Genomic DNA, 25650 nt, shown 5'->3' with positions numbered 1-25650 from the left:
AAAAGTTTATTTTCTTAGTCAGATGAACCTTGCCCTTGGAAAACATTTCGACATTTTTCTGCTTCAAGGACATTTTTATTTTTATAATAGTTTTTTTGGGCTAGTGAATGAATAGAGTAGGCTGAGAGCAATTATGTTGTCTATGGTCGCATCTTTTTTTAAATGGCCTTGAGTTTCCTCTACCTTGTCTACTGCTCTGCTCCGCACGGTAGGTACTGCTTGTATATCTGCGGTTAAGTACTGTATAATTCTGTTGGATACAAAAAGCCGGAAGATATCGATCTAGAGAGTGGTATATTTATGCCATAGAGACTCCTAAAATAGAACTGGTGAGAAGAGCATTAGCTGAAAGTGTCTTTTCTGAAACCGAGTTTACTCTGCAAATATTGGTAAGAATTTGCAGAATAAACTCGGTTTCAGAAAAGACACTTTCAGCTAATGCTCTTCTCACCAGTTCTATTTTAGGAGTATTTTTTCTCGGTATTTTTATGAATACCATGTTCTATTGAGCATTTACAGAATAAATAATAAATACATTTATAACAATAAACTGATGTGATTATTTTTGAACTCACAAATGCCAAACGCTTGATTACCTTGGGGCTAGTAACAGCTGATCCCGGTTTAGCCGCAGCCTTTGGACTGGTAACCGGCGTAGGCCCTGGGGGACTGGTTACCGGGCTGCTCCTGGGGGTGACGGCCGGTGGGTGCTGCGCTGGGTGCAGTGGGCTGGCGCGGGGGGTACCGCTCGGGGGGCTGACGGCGGTGGGGCTCAGCACTCGCGCAGGGGTTACCGCGAGACTGGGCGCCTTGGAGACCGGCCTGGAGGGCATGGGGCTCTTTGCTGCGCCCACGGAGAGGGTTGATTTCCCTGCAAATTTTTCAGTTTTTCTTCATTACCTTTGTACGTTTACCAATAGTATTGTGTAGCTCCCGTACGCACCCAGCCCTTATATGCTGCCATTTAAAAAAAATATATATTTTATAATGTTTCTACCTCCAAACAGCTGCACCTATCTCCCGAGGCGGCAGTTTCCGCTCTGTCATTTTGTTTTTTTTCCATTTTAAGAATATATGCCTGGCTCATTTGGTGTTAAGTATTATAAACCTCATAAACGAAAGCGTATCCATAAGGATATGTTTAAAATAATGTTTCTCTGAATGTAACCAGCTATTATGGGGAAACTACATATGGTAGATTATGTAGAAATTTTCTAAATATATAAACACATTATCATTGGCTTGATAAGATTCTACCATATTGTTTATCTTCTTCATCTTCTTCTGGAGCTCTCTCCTATCATTTATCATCAGGACATCAGGGTGAAGATGGTTCAACTCAGCGGAACTGTACTCGTTCCAATCACATAGCCATAAATAATACATTTTCCACATAGATTTCAAAGTCATGAGATGGAAGGGTCACAACAAAATCCAGGGAATTTTAAACCTTTGATTTACATGATATGAAAATACTAGTGGTATTGCCAGTAAACTTAAATAATGGTTGTTAAAAAAAATATGATTGTGATTTTTAACTCTGGCAAAACAAATTAATTATGTAGATTCCTACTACCTACCTACTTTCAACAAGAAATATGTAATTAAAAACAGTAATTATTTGCCTGAAATACCCATATAAATTGAAAGAATAAATGCTGCCGACGGGAATTGAACATGCAGCCGGTTTGAATTGCCGGTCAGCTGCTCAAACCATTAAGCTACGTAAACGCCAAATAATTCGATATATACTAGTATTTCATAGTCATATTTTGTTGGCAGTATATTTTCAGGATTGCCAGTACACATCTAAAATGTAGGTGATGTTGTTTTTTTGACAACACTGACAAATAACGATGTTTATCTAAAAAAAAGAATTTTAAGTTTTTTATTGGAGACTTGTCAGGTTTAATATTATTTAATATTGTTTTTTTTTCTATAATTACAAGAAATTGTCTGATTCTTTCAGTTATTGAGTCATTCGATACGATTCAGACCATTTATTTTGCAAAAAAATATATAAATTTGTTTTAGACCACTTTAATATTACACTCTACCGGTTTTGGAAGCACCCTTCCTTCGTCAGGAGAATATTAAAACTGTTTCAGTGGTCTAAAACAAATTTATATATTTTAAAAGCATAAGAATTCTGCGTAAATTAGTTTATTATTGGCTTCTAGACTTAGGAAGAGTCGAAAGCGAACTTATGATGACCAACAGATAAACAAACATGTTCTGTACTCACATTTATTCATTGTTATTGGCAGTTAAATAAAAAATTCCTACCATGCATCTGATTTATACAATGCGATTGATAATTTTTGTGATTGATAATGTTTATACAATATGTTTTCATGTACCTTGTTTATATGTTTCTTGATTATGTATATTATATTATATGTACCTTGATTATGTAAATTAATACACAGCACAGTAACAGCGATCAAATTAAGAAACCCACCTAATATTTTTCTTATATTGTAACTATAAATTGAATTAATCCAATATGTTATCATGTACCCTGATACTGTGTTCCTTAATTGCATATTATTACATGTACCTTGATAAAATTTATCAGGTGTTTTCATAAAAAAAAACTAATATTCGGGTGTACAAATATGTCTGAAAAAGTTTTTATTTTGATTACATTGATAAATATATATGTATATAGACTATTTTTTATGCTTCCGATTTTGTTGTCCGGGTTAAATCTTCCCCATAGGAAAAACTAAACCCTTCCACTCACTTTTCCACAAATGATCAGCTAGTCAATCAACACTATGCAAGTGCATTATATAAGTAAAATAAATACAAAACAATACAAGAACAACAACACGTCAACTCACCAGAGATAAAATGGGAAAAAAAAATTCACCGACTCCAGATATTTTCATATCAGAGGGTTCGGCTCGGTAGTACTTCTAACAGGGCCTATAAATCCTACTGATCCCTCAACATAAATATTTAAAAAATCTTTCATTATCCTACATGTATTCAAAATGACCGACTTTTGGATCTTTATATATAAATTTTTTGATAGATCTAATACGCCTAAATTTTTAATGAGAGAGCTAGGTATAATGCCAGTAGCCGAAATAACGAATGGTAATATTTTTATAGTCTGAGAATGCCAAATTCTTTTTATTTCGTTTCCTAAATCTGTGTATTTTCTAATTTTTTCATTAACAGATTTCAATGATATAAGTTATTTTTTTAATTTTGTCATGTAAAACTATATCGGGTCTATTATGACTAATCGTTCGGTCTGTTAGTATAGTTTTATCATAATATATCTTATAAAATTCGTTTTCTAAAAATGAATTTGGTTCGTATTCATAGTATGGTACTATATTACGGCAGTCAATCAAGTTATGTTTAATTACCAAATTTTGGTGAATTATTTTTAAAACTTGATTGTGCCTAAATGTATACTCGGACGGTGCTAATATAGAACATCCAGATATAATATGTTCTATAGTTTCCGGAAAAGCCAAACATTTTCTACACAAATCATCAATTTGATTTGTATCTTTGATTATATGCTTTCTATAATTTTTAGTATTAATGACTCTATCCTGAATGGCAAGCATAAATCCTTCAATTTCTGCGCTCAACTCTCCAATACTCAACCATTTGTTTGACGAAAATTTGTCAACATATGTTTGGTTGAGATAATTGAAGTGTTTTGCGTGTAAAATTTTATTTGACCAGGAATCTAATAATTCCTGGTTGGGATTTATAAAAATGTTGGCATTCTCATCGTATAAATTTAAAGGTGTAATATTTCTATCTGCCTTGCAAATTATTTTGTGCATTTCTGAGCTATGAGCTTTCCTATGGAAAAAAGTTCTTAGCATTTCTACCTGATTATGTTTTAAAGAAGTTATTTTGACTATACCTCTACCTCCTAAATTTCTAGGTAAATTAACTCGTTCTATAGCTGAATTTGGATGATGGCAATTAAACTTTGTTAGCGTAGTTCTAATTAATCTTTCTAAGTTATCTAAATCTGTATTAGACCATTTAATTATGCCAAATGAGTACGTTAATAGAGGTATTGCCCAAGTATTTATTGCTTTTACTAAATTTTTAGCAGATAGATTGCATTTTAAAATTTTCCTGATCCTAGTTTGAAATTTAATCCTAATATCATTTTTAATACTAGTATGGTCTAATCTATTTGATTGTGGGTATCCTAAATATTTATAAACCTCATCCCTTTTCATACTAGTAATTTGAAAATTTCTAAATATACTCTCGTCCCCATCTACAATTTTGCCTTTCTCTATATGGATCGTTCTACATTTATCTAAACCAAAAGTCATTTTGATATCATCTGAAAAGTTTTTAACTACCTCAATCATTTTCTCTAAATTTTGTTCAGAATTCGAAAATAATTTTATGTCATCCATAAATAATAAATGCGAAATTGTACTACTCTCCCCTGTATTACCCTTAACTTTTATTCCAAACTTGCTTTTAATTAACATTTTAGATAGAGGATTCAATGCTAAGCAAAACCAAAGAGGACTCAATGAGTCTCCTTGAAAAATTCCTCTTTTAATTGAAATGCCCGGTATTACTATTTTCTTACCTTTTAAATTGATAAGTAAATTGGTATTCCAAAAGGACATAATATTTTCCAAAAAGTTAATAATAATGGGGTTAATTTTATATATATTTAATATTTTGATCAGCCACGAGTGCGGGACACTATCGAAAGCCTTTTGGTAGTCTATATAGCAAGTATGTAAATTACGTTTTCGAGTTTGAATCTGTTTTAGAATTACAGAATCAATAACTAATTAATTATTATTAATTATTATTATTAATTACTAGCGTAACTATTAATGTAAAGTATGGAAATATAATTCATAACAGCAGCGTGTACAAATGTTAACTAAACCAGGCAATTTGGCTGTCCTAAAACGGGAAAATTTCCTAGTTGGACAGCCAAAGCTTCCTTAATATGTATGTAATTATTTGTATCTAATAAATAAATAAATAAATAAATAAAATAAATAAATAAATATTTTTATTGTAAATTCTGACAAGCCACAAAGTAAATGCTTATTACAAATGCATTTATTTTGCCTTCGTTATTTCATATGTCTCACACCCCCTTCCAGACGAATTTGGACGTGCTAAGGTAGTATCCCTAAATCTAAAAAAATCTAGTGAAATTTGATTCGGAATCCAGGGAAAAAATATTTTTTGTTTTAATTTTTATTTTTATTTTATTTTTATTTTGAAACCACCGGATTAGTGGGAACACACAGTGAGGGGGTTGGTCTGCAAATGAATAGTTAAGAGTAATTACCTCCTAGCCAGGGTGGAACTGTGGTTTTGGGCTGTGCGGCGGGCTCCGATGTGCCCGGTCCCGCCTCCTGCTCCATCTCGCGGATGAGCTGCATCAGATTGGAGGCGGTGGTTTCGGGCATCAGCACGGGGGATATACAGCGGGACCCGCCCGGCAGCGGGGAGCGGAGCACCAGCCGTCTCGCCTCCTCCATGGCGCGCTGCAAGTTCTGCTGATTCTTGAAGCTCTCGCGGCTGCGGCAGCGCCCTATCTGGGACCTGCAACCAAACACGATATCAATTATTTGCTGGGTTTCGTTTAGTGGTACATTTACATCGACACTTACACCCAAAATCGAAATGATGAAAATATTCCGGGTGAAATTAAAGCTCATCGAACCGTCCGCGCCGTTCGCATGCCGTAAACCTTTTTTAAGAAAAAAAAATCCCTTACAACCCATGTCATCTTTGAGGATGCTATGTGGAGGGTCTTTTTAAGTAAAGGAAGAAGAGGAAATTCTAGGAAGAAGAAAAGGAAGAATGTATGAGGGGTAGGTAGGAATCTGGGGGTCAGGGTATCCTGGAGAGACGTATGAATCCATTCCTGTCACAGATAAAAGACCGATGATCATGCAAGCTGAAACGAAAGAAGGATTGAAGGACCTCCACCAAATTTCCAATTCTATTGTAACCCTTTGGACGCAATGAAATAGGAAACTAATAAGGTAACTTTAGTCGGTTTACGCATCGAAAGGGTTAAGAGCAAAACGAGCCATTCTTTCAGCATTTCTAAAGTTTGAGAAAATACAAAAAAAACTGATAATGCGAATTATGGACGAATGCATACACTCACGAGATGCAAACACCCTACATGATCTGACTACTTGCTGGAGGACGTAGTAAGTATTATAGACGATGTATACACTTATGAGATGCAAACACCCTGCATGATCTGTCTCCACTTGCTGGAGGAGGATGTGCTAAGTATTATACAAGAATGTATACACTCACGAGATGCAAACTCCCTGCATGATCTGTCTCCACTTGCTGGAGGAGGATGTGCTAAGTATTATACAAGAATGTATACACTCACGAGATGCAAACTCCCTGCATGATCTGTCTCCACTTGCTGGAGGAGGATGTGCTAAGTATTATACAATAATGTATACACTCACGAGATGCAAACACCCTGCATGATCTGTCTCCACTTGCTGGAGGAGGATGTGCTAAGTATTATACAAGAATGTATACACTCACGAGATGCAAACACCCTGCATGATCTGTCTCCACTTGCTGGAGGAGGATGTGCTAAGTATTATACAAGAATGTATACACTCACGAGATGCAAACACCCTGCATGATCTGTCTCCACTTGCTGGAGGAGGATGTGCTAAGTATTATACAAGAATGTATACACTCACGAGATGCAAACACCCTGCATGATCTGTCTCCACTTGCTGGAGGAGGATGTGCTAAGTATTATACAAGAATGTATACACTCACGAGATGCAAACTCCCTGCATGATCTGTCTCCACTTGCTGGAGGAGGATGTGCTAAGTATTATACAAGAATGTATACACTCACGAGATGCAAACACCCTGCATGATCTGTCTCCACTTGCTGGAGGAGGATGTGCTAAGTATTATACAAGAATGTATACACTCACGAGATGCAAACACCCTGCATGATCTGTCTCCACTTGCTGGAGGAGGATGTGCTAAGTATTATACAAGAATGTATACACTCACGAGATGCAAACACCCTGCATGATCTGTCTCCACTTGCTGGAGGAGGATGTGCTAAGTATTATACAAGAATGTATACACTCACGAGATGCAAACACCCTGCATGATCTGTCTCCACTTGCTGGAGGAGGATGTGCTAAGTATTATACAAGAATGTATACACTCACGAGATGCAAACACCCTGCATGATCTGTCTCCACTTGCTGGAGGAGGATGTGCTAAGTATTATACAAGAATGTATACACTCACGAGATGCAAACACCCTGCATGATCTGTCTCCACTTGCTGGAGGAGGATGTGCTAAGTATTATACAAGAATGTATACACTCACGAGATGCAAACACCCTGCATGATCTGTCTCCACTTGCTGGAGGAGGATGTGCTAAGTATTATACAAGAATGTATACACTCACGAGATGCAAACACCCTGCATGATCTGTCTCCACTTGCTGGAGGAGGATGTGCTAAGTATTATACAAGAATGTATACACTCACGAGATGCAAACACCCTGCATGATCTGTCTCCACTTGCTGGAGGAGGATGTGCTAAGTATTATACAAGAATGTATACACTCACGAGATGCAAACACCCTGCATGATCTGTCTCCACTTGCTGGAGGAGGATGTGCTAAGTATTATACAATAATGTATACACTCACGAGATGCAAACACCCTGCATGATCTGTCTCCACTTGCTGGAGGAGGATGTGCTAAGTATTATACAAGAATGTATACACTCACGAGATGCAAACACCCTGCATGATCTGTCTCCACTTGCTGGAGGAGGATGTGCTAAGTATTATACAAGAATGTATACACTCACGAGATGCAAACACCCTGCATGATCTGTCTCCACTTGCTGGAGGAGGATGTGCTAAGTATTATACAAGAATGTATACACTCACGAGATGCAAACACCCTGCATGATCTGTCTCCACTTGCTGGAGGAGGATGTGCTAAGTATTATACAAGAATGTATACACTCACGAGATGCAAACACCCTGCATGATCTGTCTCCACTTGCTGGAGGAGGATGTGCTAAGTATTATACAAGAATGTATACACTCACGAGATGCAAACACCCTGCATGATCTGTCTCCACTTGCTGGAGGAGGATGTGCTAAGTATTATACAAGAATGTATACACTCACGAGATGCAAACACCCTGCATGATCTGTCTCCACTTGCTGGAGGAGGATGTGCTAAGTATTATACAAGAATGTATACACTCACGAGATGCAAACACCCTGCATGATCTGTCTCCACTTGCTGGAGGAGGATGTGCTAAGTATTATACAAGAATGTATACACTCACGAGATGCAAACACCCTGCATGATCTGTCTCCACTTGCTGGAGGAGGATGTGCTAAGTATTATACAAGAATGTATACACTCACGAGATGCAAACACCCTGCATGATCTGTCTCCACTTGCTGGAGGAGGATGTGCTAAGTATTATACAAGAATGTATACACTCACGAGATGCAAACTCCCTGCATGATCTGTCTCCACTTGCTGGAGGAGGATGTGCTAAGTATTATACAAGAATGTATACACTCACGAGATGCAAACACCCTGCATGATCTGTCTCCACTTGCTGGAGGAGGATGTGCTAAGTATTATACAAGAATGTATACACTCACGAGATGCAAACACCCTGCATGATCTGTCTCCACTTGCTGGAGGAGGATGTGCTAAGTATTATACAATAATGTATACACTCACGAGATGCAAACACCCTGCATGATCTGTCTCCACTTGCTGGAGGAGGATGTGCTAAGTATTATACAAGAATGTATACACTCACGAGATGCAAACTCCCTGCATGATCTGTCTCCACTTGCTGGAGGAGGATGTGCTAAGTATTATACAAGAATGTATACACTCACGAGATGCAAACACCCTGCATGATCTGTCTCCACTTGCTGGAGGAGGATGTGCTAAGTATTATACAAGAATGTATACACTCACGAGATGCAAACACCCTGCATGATCTGTCTCCACTTGCTGGAGGAGGATGTGCTAAGTATTATACAAGAATGTATACACTCACGAGATGCAAACACCCTGCATGATCTGTCTCCACTTGCTGGAGGAGGATGTGCTAAGTATTATACAAGAATGTATACACTCACGAGATGCAAACACCCTGCATGATCTGTCTCCACTTGCTGGAGGAGGATGTGCTAAGTATTATACAAGAATGTATACACTCACGAGATGCAAACACCCTGCATGATCTGTCTCCACTTGCTGGAGGAGGATGTGCTAAGTATTATACAAGAATGTATACACTCACGAGATGCAAACTCCCTGCATGATCTGTCTCCACTTGCTGGAGGAGGATGTGCTAAGTATTATACAAGAATGTATACACTCACGAGATGCAAACACCCTGCATGATCTGTCTCCACTTGCTGGAGGAGGATGTGCTAAGTATTATACAAGAATGTATACACTCACGAGATGCAAACACCCTGCATGATCTGTCTCCACTTGCTGGAGGAGGATGTGCTAAGTATTATACAATAATGTATACACTCACGAGATGCAAACACCCTGCATGATCTGTCTCCACTTGCTGGAGGAGGATGTGCTAAGTATTATACAAGAATGTATACACTCACGAGATGCAAACTCCCTGCATGATCTGTCTCCACTTGCTGGAGGAGGATGTGCTAAGTATTATACAAGAATGTATACACTCACGAGATGCAAACACCCTGCATGATCTGTCTCCACTTGCTGGAGGAGGATGTGCTAAGTATTATACAAGAATGTATACACTCACGAGATGCAAACACCCTGCATGATCTGTCTCCACTTGCTGGAGGAGGATGTGCTAAGTATTATACAAGAATGTATACACTCACGAGATGCAAACACCCTGCATGATCTGTCTCCACTTGCTGGAGGAGGATGTGCTAAGTATTATACAAGAATGTATACACTCACGAGATGCAAACACCCTGCATGATCTGTCTCCACTTGCTGGAGGAGGATGTGCTAAGTATTATACAAGAATGTATACACTCACGAGATGCAAACACCCTGCATGATCTGTCTCCACTTGCTGGAGGAGGATGTGCTAAGTATTATACAAGAATGTATACACTCACGAGATGCAAACTCCCTGCATGATCTGTCCCCACTTGCTGGAGGAGGATGTGCTGGCGGCCATCCTGGCAACGCGCCTGAAGCGGTCCAGCGAGTTTTCTCCCTCGGGGGGCGGAACAGCCTCCACTATCTCTGCCCCCTCCTCCTCCACGTTTATCGGGGCCACCTGGAAGTCCTTCATCAGGCGGCGCTCCCACACCTTCATCTTCTTGCCGAGGATTGCTGGAAGGCAAAAGAACACATTACATATTCAGACATATGGTCAGCTTATTTCCATTAGTCCCTCGAGGAAGTATAATATATATTATATACCTACTGGAACTGCTTCTAACCCAAATATTTACTAGACAACAGAACATAATATTATTTGTGATTAAGTTAACTCAATTATGGAGTCCCTCAAGAGTTCCTCCTAGGACTATTACTATTTCAGATATATATTAATAACGACATGATTTGTCAATCTTCTTGCCAAAGATAAATGCGAGACAACGGAATACATTATGCGTTCTTATAATTAACTCAAATCTCTAAACAATGGAATCCCTCAAGGATCAATACTGAGACCACCATTGTTTCATATAAAACATGTATTAAAAACGTTCATCAATCAGGCCTATATTAATTTGTATTCTGACGATACTGCAATGTTCTACTGACGAAAAATGTGAATATAAAGGGTGGGACAGCAAAACCAATAATAATGGTGAAATATATAAATCTTCAAAACTACTGAACAATTCATGGACCGTAAAATAAATAACGGCGGGAGATTATACAGAATTTCAACACTAATGATCAGAAACGTGGTACAGATAAGGAAGAAATTATTCAGACTAAATCATTTGTCAACAGAATCTGTTCGAGTTAAGAAACATAATGAATCAAAATAAAAAGATTGAAGTGAATCCATTTTCCACTCTTATGCCAGCTTTTAGAACAAGGGGGTAATTTTAATTTGTATAATGAAAGGTCTTTGAAGACCAATAGCAATGACATTTAATTTAATATATTTTTTAAAACCAATAGCAATGACATTTAATTTAATATATTTCAAAACCTTTGTCCTGTCTGTCGGTGAAAGACACATCCATGCCGTTCTTCTCGAAGACCTCGAGCATTTCGTATCTCATAGTGGAGATGTCCCCCTTGACCTCGTTGATGTCATCCTCGGTGACCGGTTCCTCGTCCGTGCGGCGGTGCATGGCCGACACGTAGCGCCACACTAGTGCACGCATCACTGCGGTATAGCGCACCCCCATGTCACGCTCTTCCTTGTCGCGTATCTGCCAAAACAAATTATTTAATGGTTTTTTCTGCGATTCTATGGTTCGTCGTTTGACTATATGTGTGTTTATAATGGTTGTATTAGGTAGGTGTCGCTCTGGGAACGATGAGAATCTCTGAAAAAGTACCAGTTGACCTGAATTCTCCTTCTATTTTAGTCCTAGGCGGTATTCTAGAAAGAAAATCAGACAGAACGTACGCGGTGTGTAAATGATAAGTGTGTAGATGTCTGTGTCCTGCTCCAACAGTATTTAAATGCCAAGTGATAATTGGATCGCGGGTTTATTGATTTCTGGAGCATCTCTTCCCGGTGCATAATGAAGACTAAAAAAATTGAAGAATGAACATGTACCTACCAACATAGGAATATTAAGTTTTCATTTCATACAGGAAACCGTGTTTTTCATATAGGGGCATGCAGGGACACGCGTTTTTCAGATTTTGACACGTCTTTGTAGTCAACAGTTGTCAACAGTCAACCAGTTGTGGTGTGAATAAAAGATCGGAAATAAATTTGTTGTGTACCTTAGAGTTCTTTCTAGCCAGTTTGTCCTTGTCGCGAATTCCAAGCATCTTAAAGAGGAGTTTCGGCGTTGGGAATATGTTGAATGGGGGAGGAAGCGTGGCTCCTTGCTCAAAGTACGACATCCACAGCCTCGTGCGGGCAAACTTCCACTCGGTGTCTGAATGTTCCTTAACAATACATTATAATCAATTAGGCAAAACCAAACACCGATAAAAATAGGAAAGAAAAGATAACTAAAACGTTGTAAAAAATAAGTTCGTATTGTGAAGAAATAATAGAGTAGAAGGCGGATTATATAAACGAGTGAAAGTATTGGTTCATGCTTACGTCAATTTCAGCATAAGAATTAGACATCATGGCGATGAGCAGATTGAGCAGAACGATGACGTTGATGACGCTGTAAGAGCCGAACATGAGCAGGCCCCAAAAGCGCGTGTAGGATTTGATGCCGGCCAGCTCGAAGTTCTCAAGTCCCACCATGCCGAAAGAGGCCCAGAAAAGCGACTGAGAGGCCTCGAATACACTGTCCAAGAAAACATTAATTAATAATAAATTAAATCTGACGTAGGTGGTAAAACATTACGATTTCCAACTATGACCCATATCCTATAATATGATTTTATTGATTATAGTTTCAGAGAAAGTTTGATGACTTACTTCCCAAAACTCCTCCACTTCATACAAGAATCCCCGGCATTGTCCCAGTCCGGAAGACCACCGGGCAGAACATAGCATTTGCGCTTTTCAAGTTCCGCGAAGTACCATAGCAACTGATTCAGTCCTAAGATAGACACATCAAACATCATTAACCTTTTCTTATCTGTGGTGTGTATTTACTACACATTAATTCTAATAACTTTAATAACTCTATAAATATAATATATTCTGGGTTCAGATTTTAGGTATTCCTCCGTTATACATTTATGCACTGAATTAAAAAATAATATTTTAAATAGTTTTCAAATTCAATTAAAAATCAGAGATTTTTGTTAAAAATCAGGAACAAATACAAAAAATACAATCAACCGTGTGATACTAATACGCGAAGTGTGTGCGTGGAAATGACACGCTATTGATGTCCTGCTTTAATTCGCTATGCGGGAACATGAGTCATCCACACGTCTGCAGTTGTATTTTGATTTAGACCATCTATGCCTACGACCGCACAGCTGTGTTTGTGCCAGCCGCCAGCCGTCGTTTGACCCCTGGCACGTTTCTTTAGCATCTGCCGATGGTTTTTTCATGTTTTCAGCAATTAAATTACAATTATTATCACGTTTGATATAAAATATAATAAACATAATCGATTAGCTATGAATATTCATATTTTTCTGATATTAAATCGCTTATTTTGAGATATGTATTGACTACACAGCACCGGAACGCGTGGATTTTTTTTAGAACAGTAAGGGAAAGGTTAAGTGGGTATAATTTATTACAAATTAAATACTTAATCAAAATATTAGAGTGAAAAGATATGTCATTTTTCGTTTTTCAATTGCTGGTATAACTGGCTTCACAAGCTTTCTTTAAATTAGTTTTCTGTTACTAGTTTAGGCAATGGTCATTTTTATATTTTGAAATGCTACTTTTGATTTCAATCTCGACCATTATTTTGCTGATTTTTTAAATGTATGTTTTGAAGGTATTTTTTCAATTGAATAAAATGTTATACTTTTACAAAAAGAAACACGCCCTCTCAGACCTAATGTTCTTTCAAATGAAATTAGCAATAACTTCTAAAGCATTGAAAAAAAAACAACAAAATTTTTTCTAATAACTCTACCAATTGTTATCAACCATCAAATATGTTCTTCTACTGCCAGTTTCAATTCAGGTCTGAAAGGGTATACATTTGGGTTGGATTGATGAAGAGACAGTGGCTACATCTGGTGGTGCTGGCCTACACCGGATAAAAGAGAAAAAAATGGTGATATGACAGATATTTTCTACTTATACTTTTTTAAGTTTCCATGGACGGTCTAAATCCTTAACGAGTCAGGCAACTACATACTCAATGTGAATGGAAACTTACTGTGGGAGTTAGTAGGACTATTAACAGGATTCTAGGAAAACAACATGCAGTTGTGAAAATTAAGTGAAACACATTATTATATGTAGATGACAAAGTCTTGCCTTTCTGGGAATAAGGCCGAGATAACTACGATCCAGAACAAGGAGAAATCGCATAACACCCATATCAACCAATGCGAACACCATTAAAAGGACTGGGGTACTGCCGAAGGAAAACCATGAAACAAGGAAGATGAGTGCTTACGGGATTTATAATAATATAATAATAATATTAATAATAATAACTTTTATTCCAGGATGTGGGGAGGTTAGTGCAATCCCACACGTCCCATATATATACAGGGTGTATCGGCACTAACCCGACAAACTTTAACCAGCTATTCCTTAGCACATTTGGAGTAAAAAATGTTATGGGCACTTTGCTGTCCGGTAGCATTTTTTTTTCAATTAAAAACAAAAAAATTAAAAATTTCCACACTACATCACTGTCATTGGCATTGCTTTTCGTGTTCAACAGCTGTTATAAGCAAGTATGTCGAAAAGCGTCTTCGCTCTTTCGCACACACTAAATAATAATAGTTAAAAATGAGACGAATGGTGCCGTGCCATTTCGTTGTGATTGTAAAAGTGAGCCAATATAGGTACACATGTGCATTATTCAACGGAATTCGAATAAAATATTGCCAGATGGGTTTTCAAACTTTGACAAAGGATAAAACAGTGGTGACATGTGGTGAAAATATGAATAGTAAATTTTTTATTAAAAAAAAACGTTACCGGACAGCAAAGTGCTCATAAGATTTTTTACTCCAAATATGCTAAGGAATAGCTGGTTAAAGTTTGTCGGGTACGTGCCGATACACCCTGTATACATATTTTTTGTACAGTAGGATACCATCAGTTTATGCATACCATCTTCATATCATAACGATAACTAGTAGTTCTATGAACAGAAGACCTAGCATCCAAAAAGCATGTTACTTTTTATTTATTATTTAATAAACAAAAACCAAAATTTCCTCCTAAAACATCAACATTTGTAAGTAGGTAGGTACTTAATTATAAATCATGTATTTTACAAATTACAAAAAAGCAATTTTTTACAATTTGTCCAATTTATACAAGCTATCTCAGTGACAATTCTTTTTTCAAACTTTCATCAGGCAGGTAGGTACCATGATGTGAATAATAAAGTTCAAATAAACATGACGATTTCACATTTGAAAAAAGAATCTTTACTGCAAAGTAAGCCACCTAGTCAAAGTTAGCCATCTGGTCAAAGTAAGGCTTGCATGCGTAATAAGATGGATGCAGAAGAATTTTGAAAATGGAAACAGAACGCACAAACAAATTTACAGAAAGACAGAAACGGTCGAGTTAAAACAGGACTTTGCTACAACCAGTCAAATTTTTGGGACCTCTACTTACAGCACCTTATTATTTACATTTCATTGGTTGAAGAGATGGTTCAAATAATATTCTTGTATGTGCTATTCTCTCATTGAGGCCAATGGGTGGGGGGGGGAAGGTTGAAACCCCTAAACTCCCCCCTTGTTTTAGCACTTACCACATGCAAAAGCGAAGAGGACTAAGCTATATATGAAGAAGAACTTGACGATATCAATGACCATCCTTCCCAGAGATATTTGCAACGGTCCCAAGTGGGGGTTGATTGAAAACAGATGAACCAGCTTCAGTGCACTGAAATATCATCAGATTTTTAAATTTAAATATCATCAAACGTTAATTAAAGGAAAATATAAGGCAAAAACAGTAGGAACAAGGCAGATCGCTGTTTACTACAACTGAAAAACAGCCATTCATTTATAAAAGAGAGAGATTTTTCAGGAATGTAATCTGTGAGTATTATTTTCTTTTTTCCTACGCCATACTGATGTCGATTGAGGGGGTTAGAGAGTTACTAAAAAATGTCACTTAATGACTTCTGACAGTAAACCGACGATATGCGTACTTAAATCGTGAAATGTCAGTGTCATTAACCACTATAATGTACCGCGTCCAGCAAGAGTTTGATGTATATTGCTCGATGGCCCACCTGAATATGTTGGCCGCCGCAAATAGCCCCTCCGCGATGAGCTGCGGGTCGAAGGCATCCCAGTCTTCACGCGGGATTAGCGCCGTGTTAGGGTCCAACGCGATCTCGCCGCTCTGCTGCAGGTAGGCGGCCACGCGCAACACTGCAACACCCACGTACAGCGAGTTGCGCGTGAAGTCAATGAAGTTCCACATATTGCGCAGATACGACTGGATGCCTTCGAGGTAAATTTCCTGCGTCTCCTCCCAAATGAATCCTAAACAATTAAGTAGGTATATTTATTTTTCTTTCCAATCAATCGGTGAAGATTGTTCCGATAATAGCGAACTTCCGAAAAGAGAGGACACCAGAAGATGTTATTGCCGCACGATATGGTTTAGTCCCATTTAATTGTCGGTGGCTTCAGGTCAAATTGAGTAGCCCTTCCATCGGTGTTTCCCAAGGATCTCTCTTGGGTCCATTACTATTTAATATTTAAATTACTTGACTTCAGTGCAATACTTTATATCCTGTCAGAAACACTAATGAATGTTACAAAGGAAAGGAAGACCTTAGACCTTAAATGTTAATAGTAAATTGTATTTCTTAACATTGTTAAAAAATTCTTCCACTTTAATTTTACTCTTAACTATTGATGATTGATTAATGATGTGTATCTACGTTGTTTTTACCCACCTATAACATAAACAGTGACGAACAGTTCAAGGTAGGTGGGACCATTCCCTCTTTGTCGGTTCAGATAATCTTCGAGAGCCTGTTTCATGTGCTCCGTCCCAAACAAATGAATCACTTGAACATCCGCACGGAGTGACACCAATATCAGGATCACTGAAACATACGAAATTAATGTTTTATACCCAATCACTCATCTAGCATAAAACAAAATACAAAACGTCTCTTCTTTTGCATAAATGCCTCCAAAAATGCATTCACTCCAAGGACACATGTATCTAAAAAAAATAATGGACTTACACAAAAAGAACAAGTAAGACGAGGCGTGAATCAAAAACTTCATGAAAGGTTTCCTCATCAGTTTTCCAGTGGAGCAGTTTGGCATGATCATGTAGAGTGAGCAGTAGAAAGGAAACAGGAGCGCAACGCTAACGATGATGGTCATCTTCTCGGCGGCAGTCTTGCGGCGGAAACCCGGCACACCCTCGTACCAGATGGCAGCCAGGAGTTGTTGGATGTTGGGATGGGCCACAAACTAAAATAGAGTAACAGAATTTTACCTGTATTACAATTAGATATGGCGATTGTTTTCGGTTCATAGAGGTTACTTTTAACACATATTATGAAATAATCACCAATTGCTTCAATCTCATTGACTTTCGGACTTAGTACATAAAATCTTCTATATCGACTGTGGTTTGGTAAAACCCTTCAAGCCACAATATGAAAACTTTACAGGAGACGATAAAACAAATATTTCAAAGTTCATTTTCAAGTTCTGTGAATGATTTTTTCAAGTTCTGTTTTTATTTCAGTTTTGTCAAGCAACTAGCCTACAATGATATAATAACAGAACTTGAATAGGACTTTCACAGAACCCGAAAATGAACGTTTAAATTTGATGAATTGTTCAAATTCTCCGAAACAACCCGTCCTAATTAAAACTCTAGAATCTTTATATATGAAGAAGAGTATTTCGTCCCGGTGTGGTTTTATTTTTTTTAACAAATCTACCTACAGTTTTATTCCGAGACTAGCTGTACCCCGTCACGCGTTACTGTGACTCAATCTGTCTGTGCAGATAGAGAAACAATAGCGCGTGTTGCTTTTACGATCAACAGATGGCGCTGTATAAAAAAATCATGTTTTTTCACAGGTTACATCCGCCCTTTTTACGCGCCATTGAGGTGATTTTCTCACGAAAACAGCTCTATAAAAATAATCCAATCATTGTTATTATTATTATCAAAATAATATAAAAACACATGCGTATTCAAATGCATCGTTTTATCAAAATTTCAAAGCAATCGATGAAGAAATTTTGGAAATTTAAGATTTTGAACAAACAAAAAAAAAGGTTTTTATAGTAAAGACACATGAAAATAATAACGGCTAAGTCATGTGTTGTTTGGAAATTTTTATTTTCCTGGGAAAATCTTCCGGGGAAATTGGAAAATCGGAAAAAAATTACTAGAAATTGTTGGAGAAATTTGGAAAGTTTTTTTTAACATTTTTGATAGTAACAAAGGGCGCCACTTCCGTCTTCAACAATCAAAAGTGTACTGGTATTCAGATATATACTATATATATAGATATCAGGGATTTTTCAGTAGCTTGCTAACTAAGTATAATTTTCAATTATTTGTAATTTGGTGTTTTGTTTCAACTCGTGGCGGACATTTCATTTCCTCTTCTTCAGTAGCTATGCAATGTTAATTAGAAATATAGCAATGTCTTTTTGGCTTGATTTAATTGCTCACCTTCTTCTGTTTGTAATTGATGGCTAACTCGAGGCGGGCCAGCTTCATCTGTTCGCCCTCCTCGTAGGGCGGGTCGTCGGGGTCATGGTTGAGGATGATGGCCAGCTCCTGCGAACTCCGAGACTGGTCCAGAAGGTCCACTGAGAACTGCTGACACTGCTGACGAAGGATGAGGTAGTCACTCTTGCATTCCTAAAAAATACATAACTTATTTATTTATTATTCTTAAGTTAGATCAATCACATCACGGTGTGCTCTAATGAGTTTAATGCAGACATTCACGATTATTGCACACATAATTACGTATTGTAGCCATTGCATCCATATACGTAATACAGGGTATTTTCACGTTTTTTTTTTATTTTCGAAAAAAATTAAGAAAAACTTACGATAAAATACAGTGTGTGGCAAGCCTACGCACGACGGAAGTGAAACTTTTAGTATTCTTCTCTCTCTCTTTTCATTTCATTCTCTCTTTTTTTTATGTCTTTTGACATATTTATAAGTAAAAAAACAAATCGTTGATAAAAAAAAAATTAAAAGTTATAAAAATATGGGATTCGAACCCGGGTCCTGCATAACAAGTGTCGAACGCTCTGCCTCTAGACCGCGAGGAGTGATATTTCGCGCGACGCGGCGTTATTGGCCTTGATTAGTAATTTTAATGAATCAAAATAAAAATAATTAATCAATATACCGAGCGACTCTACCTGCACGATTTGTAAGCTACATTTCGACCAAAATAACATATAGATACCGTAAGGTAAATTAAATTTAAATTAACAAATTTATCTATTTTTTTACTACATTACAAATCGTTGATAAAAAAAAATTAAAAGTTATAAAAATATGGGATTCGAACCCGGGTCCTGCATAACGAGTGTCGAACGCTCTGCCTCTAGACTGCGGTTATTACGTATTCGACCAAAATATCATATAGTCAAAATATCTAAAAGTCGCAGCACGAGAGCATTTTATCACTTTAAAAAAAAATTATTATTAAAAAAATCACAAAAAGAAAATTTTTTTTTAGTTAAAGCGGGGATCGAAAATTGGTTCTTCACGAATCGGGAGCTTTGCCTCTAGACCACGAAGCTGAGTTTGGAGAGCGACCGAAAGTAGGTATATAATATTGGCTAGGCTTCTATAGCGAAATGATCACGGTTTTTCATGACGGTCATGAGTTGGTTTTACTCCAGTCCTCGAAATTGCATAACGCGCGTAAAAAAGTTTCACTTCAAAAATTAGTTAAAGCGGGGATCGAACCTCGGTTCTTCACGACGACAATCGGGAGCTTTGCCTCTAGACCGCGAAGCTGAGTTTGGAGAGCGACCGAAAGTAGGTATATAATATTGGCTAGGCTCCTATAGCGAAATGATCACGGTTTTTGATGACGGTCATGAGTTGGTTTTACTCCGGTCCTCGAAATTGCATAACGCGCGTAAAGAAGTTTCACTTCAATAAAGATGTTTTTATGTTGACAAATACATTTTTTATAACGATTTAAAATGTGCCATTTTCGTTTACTGCCAAAATGAATGGTGTTCGTTTTTATTTGTGAATGGTATGGCGGCGTTGACGTTGTGTCAAGAAACGTTGGTGACAGACGTGTTACCAGCCAGTGGTGTTTTCCACATCATAATGATGTTGTCGTCGCTTGGAACCGTTTCGAAATGTGCGTATTTAGATCATTTTTAAGATCAATAATTATGATTGAAAATATTAAAATGGCACATGTTTAGTACAAAGATTAGAATCAGAAAAATAAACTTTAATTCGTCCAAATTTTTTAACGATATTCATTCCTGAAAACTCCCGATCGTGCCTCAGCGAAGTGTGAACCAATCTAGCAGGATTTTATGAGAAGATGTTTCACGTCGTTTCGTTAAATGATTGATGAAATTTTCCCCAATAAAATGACCACAATCCAATTCGGATGAAACAGTGTGAAAAGTTTGAAACTTCGCCCCAGAAAGAGACGATAAACGTTTCGTTGCAATGCCTATTTGACGAGACAGGACGTCAATCAAAATCATGGCGGGGTGATGTTCACCTAAATAGTTCGATTATGTGACTTGTACAAAAAATTGTAATCGTCGAAAAGTCTGTTGCGTAACAAGCAATGCTATAAGGCTATACATATTATGAACCTGTTCAGCGAAGGCTAGTGTGCGCAGCTCCCAGGAGAGTTGAAAGGCCGTAAGCAGCGGGTCGGGTGAGGAGAGTGCGATCAGCGACGGGCTGGCCAGCGCGCGGTATTCGTTCAGCCGTGACAGCGAATGGTGCAGGGAGTCCTCTCCTGACTGCCGGATGCATTCATCACAGCCGCATCTGTACATTTTATATAATTCAAGTTGCATTTGCAACAACAGCATGAATAAATTGTAACAAAATAATGACAAGTACAGATTCAGTCTAAAACCGGCTTGCTTATATTTTTTTATTGTTTAACTTATAACATTGTTACATTGTACATAAAATTAGGTAATAATGGGTAATAGTGTAAAACATATGTTATTGAATTTCTACTCCAATGAAGAGTGCTAGCTCTTGAGCTTGGCGTAGGAGTTATTTGACAATTATTTCATGTTTATATCAGAAATTAACATAATTACAGTACAATAAATATAAACTTAAAGGATTGTGACGTTAATTTTGGTTGTAACATGAATTGAAGTTATAACATTTGATAGGTGATATTAATTTTTTTTAAAGATAAATTTGACCTTCTTTTTGAATAAAATAAAATCTGGTATTTTTTTCACTTCTTCGGGAAGACTATTAACACATTGTTTGCGGGAGACGCTTAAAAGCGTATTTTGCGTACTGTTGGCAGAGAGCGGGAGACGCTTAAAAGCGTTTTTCGTATTTGTACACTATTGGTAAAGCGCGGGAGATGCGTTGTAGGTACACTTAGAGTAACAATATATAACGAGTAACGTATGATGTTGGTTACTCTGTGAAGTAAAAATTATGCGTCAGCTCTCGTGACACGTGTACTAGGTACCTGGCAATTCGTGGAATTGGGTCGGGTAGCCGGCCGACTGTGGTCATAAAACATGCACATGAAATAAAATAACTGTAAGATAAATGTTTCGTTTTTTTTAAAATCTTTATATTTCTTCAGTGTTAAAGCGATATTGTTTCGTTCAAGACGTTCTCTATTTTCTTTTCTGTCTACATTCCGCTTTAAAAATTTCGTACAAAGTATTTGTGTGCTGTGCTCGAAAATTTATTTGTTACATAATAAAGGGATATTTTTTCATAAAAAATACCCTGTAAAATGGACTACGGTAATGATAATCGATTACAATAAATATATGAAAGGCATTGACCTAGCAGACCAATATCTTTCGTATTATTCTATTTTACGAAAAACCACCAAATGGACAAAAAGGCTAGCGATGTATGTAATAAATTGTGCATTATTCAACTCATTTTTTGTGTATAACTCCGTAAAAAAAAGGAAAATAAAATATAAACAATTTTTTGAGGAATTCGCAGAACACTGGGTGGCTGATCAGATTTCGTCAGATAATAGTCAAGACCCGGAACCAACACCATCAACATCTGGTATCCGAAAAAAATCTTCAAAATCTGATCCTGCAGGAAGACTATCGATGGATATGCGAAAACATATATTGGAAAAGATTGAAGGCCCTGGTAAAACTAAAAATCTACGAAGGCGATGTCGTGTGTGCGCGGTACACAAAATACGTAGCAAAACCCGGTACATGTGTAAATTCTATGATGTACCTTTACATAAAGGGAATTGTTTTCAACGATTTCATACTTTCAAACAATATTGTGTTTAGTGGTGTGTATTTAAAAATATATGTATACTATGTTGAATGTGCATAAAATGACTAAATAGACAATACGACAAAAGTGCAGTTTTTTCAATTTTTTTTAAATTTAAACTTAAATATCGTAATTTTTTCTTCAAAAATATAAAAATTTGTGACCAGATCATAATAAAAAATTTTGAATAAGGTAAAATACTGAAAATTTTATTTAAATTCGATCAATAGTTCAGGAGTTATAGCTATTTTACATGAAACGGAATTTTGCGCGCGAATATGATAAAAATTGCCCGCTTTACGGCGAGGATTGATTAAAAAACCCCCCGCAAACATTGTGTTAAAATATCTTATGCCTTTGTAAATGTAGTTATTGTGCATTTGTTGTGTTGAAAATAGAGGAATTTGGATGTTAAAATTATGCCTTAAGGATGAGTTAAATTTAAGTTTTTTTACTACAGTTTCTTTATATATTTGTAATATTGCATATTTTTTATAGAGGTCTTCAATTTTTGGTACTTCGAAAATTTTGAACAATGATGCAGAAGAGAAAGTTGTTTTTTTTTTCAAAATTACTTTGATAATTAGTTTTTGTACCACTTTAACAGAGCTTAAAAATTTTTCATATGCACCTCCCCAGCCAATGATTCCATACTGAAGTAATGATTGGACTAGTGCGTAATAGACTTTTTTCAGGTTGTTTAGCTTGAGAACATTTCTTAATCTAATGAATATATAGATACATTTTCTAATGCGTTTAACAAGTTCACATATGTGTCTGTTCCATTTCATATGTTGGTCTACAATTACACCGAGGTATTTTATTTCAGTTGTTTGGTTTAGTATGGTACATGATTTATTACAAACATCTTTGTTACATTTTTTGTTGTGTATTATTATATGAATGTTGGGGTTAGTTTTGAATTTATTTATTGTGAATGGTATATAAACTGTTTTTTTTGCGTTAATTGTAAGTAGATTTGTATCGAACCAGTTTTTTAGGATTTGGATGTCATTATTTGCATTTTCATTTACAATTTTCCAGTCATTACCCTTAATTATGATAATTGTATCATCTGCGTAAGATATAACTGTTCCACTGAGGTTTTGTTTGAAAATATCGTTTACGTACATGATAAAAAGTAAAGGACCCAAAACAGTACCTTGTGGTATCCCAAAATCACTTGTGAGTGGTAGACTAGATGCGTGATTAATTTTTACAACTTGTGTTCTTTGGTGAAGATAACTTTTTAGCCAACTTAATGCTGTGTCATTAAAACCTACGATCTTTAATTTTTGTATTAGTTTGACATGAGATATGCTGTCGAAGGCTTTTTGGAGATCAACAAATATACCAACACATTTTAATGATTTGTCTAAAGCGTCTTGTATGGTACTAGATAATTTAGCAATGGCGTCTTTTGTGCTTTTGTTTTCCATGAATCCAAACTGGTTTTCGTGAATTATATTATTAATCTTTATGAACTGAGTTATTCTTTTTTTGGCAATTTTTTCAAATATTTTTGCAATGTTTGATAGTAAAGAAATAGGGCGGTAATTGGTTGGTTCTTCCGGATTGCCGGTTTTAAATATTGGTATAATTACAGATTGTTTGTATATGGATGGAAAAACTCCGCTTTGAAAACTTGTATTGATTATATGAGTTAATGGTTTTGATACTTGTGATTTTATACATTTCAGTGTTTGTATTGTGACCCCATCAAAACCAGGGGCAGAACCTCCTTTCATACCTGTAATAATTTGTTCAATTTCTTCTGGTGTTGTTGGTTGAAATAATTCAAATTTATGCTCATTATTTACTGTAGTATTTGGGTCATTTGGGGTAAGGCCTTGTTGGATTTTTTTAGCGAGGTTTTTTCCTACATTAGCAAAAAAATTGTTAAATACATTTGCGGCTTCTAGAGGTTTATCTTTACAGCAGATTTTTGAATCATTATGATTTACATTGTTGATTGTTTTATTTTTTAAATGTTTTTTATCGACAATTTCATTTATGATGGACCAAATCCTTTTACTGTCATTTCCAGATAATTCAAGTTTTTGTTTGTAGTAGTCATCCTTTGTGTTTTTTATTAGATATGTAAGTTTTTTTTTATAAGCTTTGAAATGTTTTTGTAATGTTATATTTTCCGGTTGTTTTGTATATTGTTTGTAGAGTGTTTCTTTGTGTCTAATTGAGATGATTAATCCGTGAGTTATCCATGGTTTGATTGGCTTTAGTTTCGAAGATGTTTTGTTAGATTTAATATTTCTACAAGCATTTATGTGAAAACTCAGTTTTTTATCAAATATTTTGCAGCATTCTTCTACATCGTTACATTGATATATTTCTTGCCATTCTTTTTCGTTACTTAATATTTTAGTGAGAGAATTTATATTAATACTATAGTTGTATTTATCAGTATTATTAACGGCCGTTGTGGTTGGTGATGAGAGGTTTTGATGTTTGTAGTCATATTTAAATATACATGCAAAATGATCCGTTACAGATGTTTTAATTACCGCAGATGATATATTTTGTATATCTTTGGTGTTTGTGAATATGTGATCGATACAAGATGGTCGTTGTCCGATAATGTTTCTGGTGTATGAATTTATACATGAAATGTAATTTAATTCTGCTAACATATTTAAATAGTTATCTTTATCGTTAGAGGAGTAGTCATTAGCGATATTTAAGTTAATATCTCCGATGAGTATTGTTTTTTTGTTTCTATGATGTTGTACTATTTTTTTTAATTCTTCTATGTATGTGGTTATAGCAGAAGAGTGTGTCCGATAAATAGCAATGATATTAAATGAATAATTCATAAAATTTATCTCCAAGTTTAATAAATTGACATTATTCACCATTATTTCATTTACACTTGTGACAGCGTAAATATTTGATACAAATATGGCGACGCCGCTATTTCTGTTAATTTTATATTTTGTTGCATAGTACGAGTAACCCGGTATATTATAATTAATTTCACTCGATGAATGCGTTTCTGATAATATTATACAGTCAAGTCTATTTAATTGTTTAATAGTTATTAGAAATTCTTCGAAATTTTTTTCCAAAGATCTAACGTTCATGTGTATTATTATTAGGCTGGCTGTAGGTTTTATATCTATAAAATCGTTTGTATTATTTACCGTGTCAAAAATCCTTTCGTCTATTTTATATGAATTATCTATTGCGTTTATTATAAAGTCGTTCATTTTGAGGTAGTAATAAAATTAACAATAATGTTGGCGCTGGGAATACACTTCACATTTGCAATTATAATATTATATGTGTTGGCTTGTACATTATCACTGCGTGTTAACACTTTGCGGGCGGGCTTTTCG

The 25650-nt window shown here is 36.2% G+C and overlaps 1 protein-coding gene across 1 annotated transcript in view; it reads right to left on the bottom strand.

Annotated features, from left to right (window-relative positions):
* Positions 1-25650, bottom strand: part of LOC149413769 (transient-receptor-potential-like protein) — a 43444-nt gene that overhangs the window by 13431 nt on the left and 4363 nt on the right. Inside the window, exons 5-17 of the mRNA XM_089644463.1 lie at positions 20647-20827; positions 18497-18688; positions 17037-17271; positions 16740-16892; positions 16065-16320; positions 15576-15709; positions 12632-12755; positions 12302-12497; positions 11974-12141; positions 11222-11447; positions 10164-10383; positions 5321-5577; positions 597-871 (exon numbers count right to left, since the gene is read on the bottom strand). Of these exons, the coding sequence (XP_089500589.1) occupies positions 597-871; positions 5321-5577; positions 10164-10383; positions 11222-11447; positions 11974-12141; positions 12302-12497; positions 12632-12755; positions 15576-15709; positions 16065-16320; positions 16740-16892; positions 17037-17271; positions 18497-18688; positions 20647-20827 (2617 nt within the window). The remainder of the gene's footprint in view (positions 1-596; positions 872-5320; positions 5578-10163; positions 10384-11221; positions 11448-11973; positions 12142-12301; positions 12498-12631; positions 12756-15575; positions 15710-16064; positions 16321-16739; positions 16893-17036; positions 17272-18496; positions 18689-20646; positions 20828-25650) is intronic.

This window comes from Hesperophylax consimilis, chromosome 21 (genome assembly GCF_061612785.1).
Source record: "Hesperophylax consimilis isolate HC1 chromosome 21, BYU_Hcon_1.0, whole genome shotgun sequence".
Classification (NCBI taxonomy): domain Eukaryota; kingdom Metazoa; phylum Arthropoda; class Insecta; order Trichoptera; family Limnephilidae; genus Hesperophylax; species Hesperophylax consimilis.
Note: the sequence above shows the minus strand (reverse complement) of the source record. Positions and strands in the feature narration are given on the sequence as shown.